Source organism: Lagopus muta, chromosome 10, assembly GCF_023343835.1.
Source record: "Lagopus muta isolate bLagMut1 chromosome 10, bLagMut1 primary, whole genome shotgun sequence".
NCBI lineage: Eukaryota > Metazoa > Chordata > Aves > Galliformes > Phasianidae > Lagopus > Lagopus muta.
Window position 1 is genome coordinate 11,257,022 of NC_064442.1, and position 3,936 is coordinate 11,260,957.

General features: G+C 46.4%; 1 protein-coding gene and 1 long non-coding RNA gene across 2 annotated transcripts in view; one reads left to right on the forward strand and one right to left on the reverse strand.

Moving 5' to 3' along the window:
• AP4E1 (adaptor related protein complex 4 subunit epsilon 1) overlaps window positions 1–528 on the reverse strand; it is a 61,010-nt gene extending 60,482 nt beyond the window's left edge. Inside the window, exon 1 of the mRNA XM_048956658.1 lies at window positions 319–528. Within this exon, the coding sequence (XP_048812615.1) occupies window positions 319–480 (162 nt within the window). The 5' untranslated portion in view covers window positions 481–528. The remainder of the gene's footprint in view (window positions 1–318) is intronic.
• Window positions 220–3,692, forward strand: LOC125698421 (uncharacterized). Its single transcript, XR_007379186.1, has 3 exons — window positions 220–328; window positions 1,072–1,165; window positions 3,614–3,692. It is a non-coding gene; the product is annotated as an uncharacterized LOC125698421 (long non-coding RNA).
• The last annotated feature ends 244 nt before the right edge of the window (window positions 3,693–3,936 follow it).

A 3,936-nucleotide genomic window follows, 5' to 3' on the forward strand; every position in this document is an offset into this window, starting at 1 on the left:
GTATCTGATTCACGGCACTAACGCCACACAACGCGTTTCAGCCTCAGCTCTTATCGCCCACGTTCCCGCTCCCACACACCGTGCCACACGCAACAGCACGACGCCGGGCACTCGCTGCACCGAGTCACCAGCGGTTCCGCAGCCCCGGGCTCGGGGCACCGCCCGCCCCTCTCCCTGAGGCGCCCCCGGGGCGGTCTGGCGGGAGGGAGGCGAACAGCGCGACCCCCCGCCTCACCTCAGCGGCCCGCGGCGCTTCGGGCTCTCAGAGAGAGACAGAGGCCCGGCACGCAGACCCCGGGAGGAGCAAGAGGCCCGTACATGCTTGGAGGTGAGCGCCGTGACGTTCCGGATGAGGCTCCCGAGCCGAGAGGAAGCCGACGGCCTGTGGGGGCCGCCCGCACCCCCCGGCCCCGCGCCCGGCTCGTGCTGCCCCAGCAGCGCAGGCAGTGCGCCCAGCGTGCGCTCTACAACGTCGCTCATGGCAGCGCCGCCGCGGCCCGCGAGCCCCCAACCGGAAACGAAGGGCGCGGCCCCGCCCACCTCAGTGCGCATTTCCGGGGCGCCCGCAGTGGGACACCGCCGCCGGCCAGTAGGGGGCGCTGCGCCGGCCGCTGAGGCGGGATGGGAGGGGGAAATCAGTAGCGTGGAAGCGGTGTGAGTTGCGGTCTGCTGTTGTGTCAGTGCCTCCTAAAGCGGGCGGGGAAACTACTGGAGTTGTCTTTCTCGCAAGTAAAAACGGTTTCGCTATTCCCAAAACACTTCTGGTCAGACAGTCACGCTGAAGTGAGAAGCCATACGATGGTTTCATGCCAGAAAAAAGCCAGACGGGAACAAACAGAGCTCCGCACGTGTGAAGAGACTGGAAACTGGCATTTCCACGAGGCATTTTGTAAAGCTTTTCTCCTGTAAGCAGTGCGGTGGCTGAAGATATCCCTTCCCACCCAAAACCTTCTATTCATAGTGCAGACATCGTGCAAAATACATGACTTACTGTTAGAAGTTACAGATTTTCCTGATGCCTTGCAGAAAAATCACCAGCAGCTCTTTTCCATTTTTTTTTTTTTCTTTTAGGCAATAGAGTCCTTGGAACATCATTTGCTATAATATGAGATAAAGCAGAGAAAGCACATTCACTGAAGCATGGAAATATTACCATGTTGGCAAGGTGGGCTGGCAGTGATTGTTGGCTTTTTCTTCTTTCATCTCCTTTCTGTTTTCATCAGCTAGATGGAAAGCCTTGAAGTGTGGTTATAAAACAACAGTAAAAATAGCACTGAGCAGCTGCATTTCAGCTATTTCTCAAGGCTCTGTATCAACTGTGTACACCACAATAAAAACATTCTAATTGCCATTCCTTGTAATTTCTCCTTGGCATCTGATAGGCAAGTAGTATTCTTTCTGGCTCATGAATCATTACTGGAAATAAATAGATCTAGAGTAGAAAATGAGCTGGTTCCTCTTGAGCCAAAATAGAATCCAAAAAATAGAAGAGCTTACGTGCTTCACTGGATTTTCTCTGCACTGTGGAGTGTGTAACAGTACGTGATGTAAATGCCAAATAAAAACAGAGATATAGCAAGAGTTAAAGACAGCACTTTTAACTTGTCATTTTTCTATGATGATTAAATGCATTTTGTTGTAATTAGCAGCGATCATTTGCTGTCCCATGCCATAGAAGGTCACCAAGGCACTAGCAAGGAGTCAAATATGCAAATGTAGAGCATGGCATTGCAGATGCACTCAGTGTTTGCGTGTCTGCGTGCACCTCTATGCACCATCTGTGTTGCCTGGCTGAAGCAGAAATGATTAGTGAGTGTCTCAAGTCTTAGGCTTGGCTTCGATGAAAGCAGGTTTGGAATTCCTTTCTCTACCCCACTGTCACTCTCAGCTGCTGCGGAGTTCTGCACTGGTTCTTGTTAGAGAGGCTCAGTGAAGCAGAAGGTGATTTAGCTCTAGGGAAATAACAGACATTGTAGAATTGGCAGATAACATTAAAAAAAAATTCTACATTATAGAAATAGAAACATTTATCTCATAAACAGAAGTGTATGATGTAAAACATGCATTGAGATGCATTTGGACATATCACTATAGACAAAAAGCCAAATGTAGACATACGACACAAATAGGTATATTTTTAACCAACAAGTTTTTTGCAGTATTATCATCAACTAGATGTTAGTTCCTTTTCTGACTTCATGTATTTACAGCTGTCTTGATTGCTGTGTATTTAAAGTACATTTACTGCTTTGGTATTGCATGGTGACGTTTCTCTGAATGACTAAAGTTTATGGTCCTATAAAAGGATGTGTATTTTCAACGTATGGTGGGAAATGTTGGAAGTGGGATAGAAATAAATGTCAGAAAGAGTAAACAAAGAGAAAGTACTTTTTTTTTTTTTTTTAACTCTTGAGACCATCTGATAGGCAATGAACTATTGAATTAATACAAAGCTGAGATAGAAAGTCAAACCACATTAAAGTGAGAAATGATGTTTTCATTTTTCAGTTATTCAGGATTTCTACTGATGTATATAAACATGATTAAGATGGCAGAGTACGAAGACACTACTTTCTTCTGGATTCTGCTTGTTTTCTGTGCTCCTAAAAGGAATAAAAAGAATCTGTTTAATGTAATAATTTTCCCTGTAAGTTGTCAGGCAATGTGTACATTAGGCTTTTTTAAAAATTATTTTTATATACAACCATGCTTGAAATGTTTTTATCTAAAATTCCCTATAATTTCTAACTCTGGAACAGCTTCGCAGATAGAAGCTATATTATAGTTGAGGATTGAAAGTTACTTTCTTTCCTCTATTGCTCATCAATTTAATGAAGCAATCCTGACATAACCTAGAGCATCAGATCTTGCCAGTATTTAATGTAAATATGGAAAGACAGGAGTATTAAGTATAGTGGTTGCTAGCAGGAAAAGAAAGAAATTGCAATGTTTTCTAGTTGTTGTTTTTCTTTTTTTTCTTTTGTACAACTACTGGTCATTCTCCTAACCGTTGTTTTTCCCAGCTTATACTATAATAATATCATAAGAGACTGAATGGTCTTGGATTCCAGTTATATGTGCACTGATCCCCTTCATGTCTTCACATAGCCAGTTTTAGCTATTTTTTAGCAGTCACTGCACTAAGTACTGTGGTACTCCGAGATTCCTCAGTTAAAATGTTTTCAGCTGACCCCTTTATGACTACAAAGTGAAAAGATCTTTTTTGAAGGAAGACTGCCGTTGTTTATCTTCCATGCTGGAAGCAGATCCTGCGGTTCTGAAAAGCACCGCTGTGATCCTTTGTTCTTCTGTAAAATGGGAAAATGTCTTCCCCAGGTCTCTGGGGATTTGCTGCTCCTCTGTGCCTCAGAGGGATACATTTTCATTTATGGAAATGTTCAGAATTAGCCTATGTGCTTATTGCCATCTGTTTTTTTAATTTTAAATTTGACAGAACTAGATGTGCTACATTTAAACTTCTGATGTTGTCTTTGTAGTGAAGATTCATTGATGGCTGTGCGTTTTCTCTGCCACTGAGCCCTTGGAAAGGGTTGGTATGTATGTGATTCCTTGGCCTTCAGCAGGTTTCAGGTTTCCCTTTCATGCTTTGCAGCTCAGCATTTCCCGTTTGACACATCAAAACCTCCCCATCAATGTCGCCCAGCTGATCGGGTTTGCCGGTGGCCTGTTCCGAAGCCTTCAACTGTTCAAAAGGTGGGCAGGGCAGGCCACTCCACCCCACCCCATTCTCTGGCTCGCGTACCCTGGTGTTCGGCACGCCGCCCCACTCGGAGGCCTCCAACCCCGCGCCGGCAGCGGGCAGGGGCAGCCAGTGACTGCGGCTGCCGCCCCCCAAGCGCGTTGCGGGCCGCGCATGCTCCGCCGGCGCAGCCCTCCCCCGTCTCCTCCCCCGGCCGGGCGGGCTGCGGGGCGGCC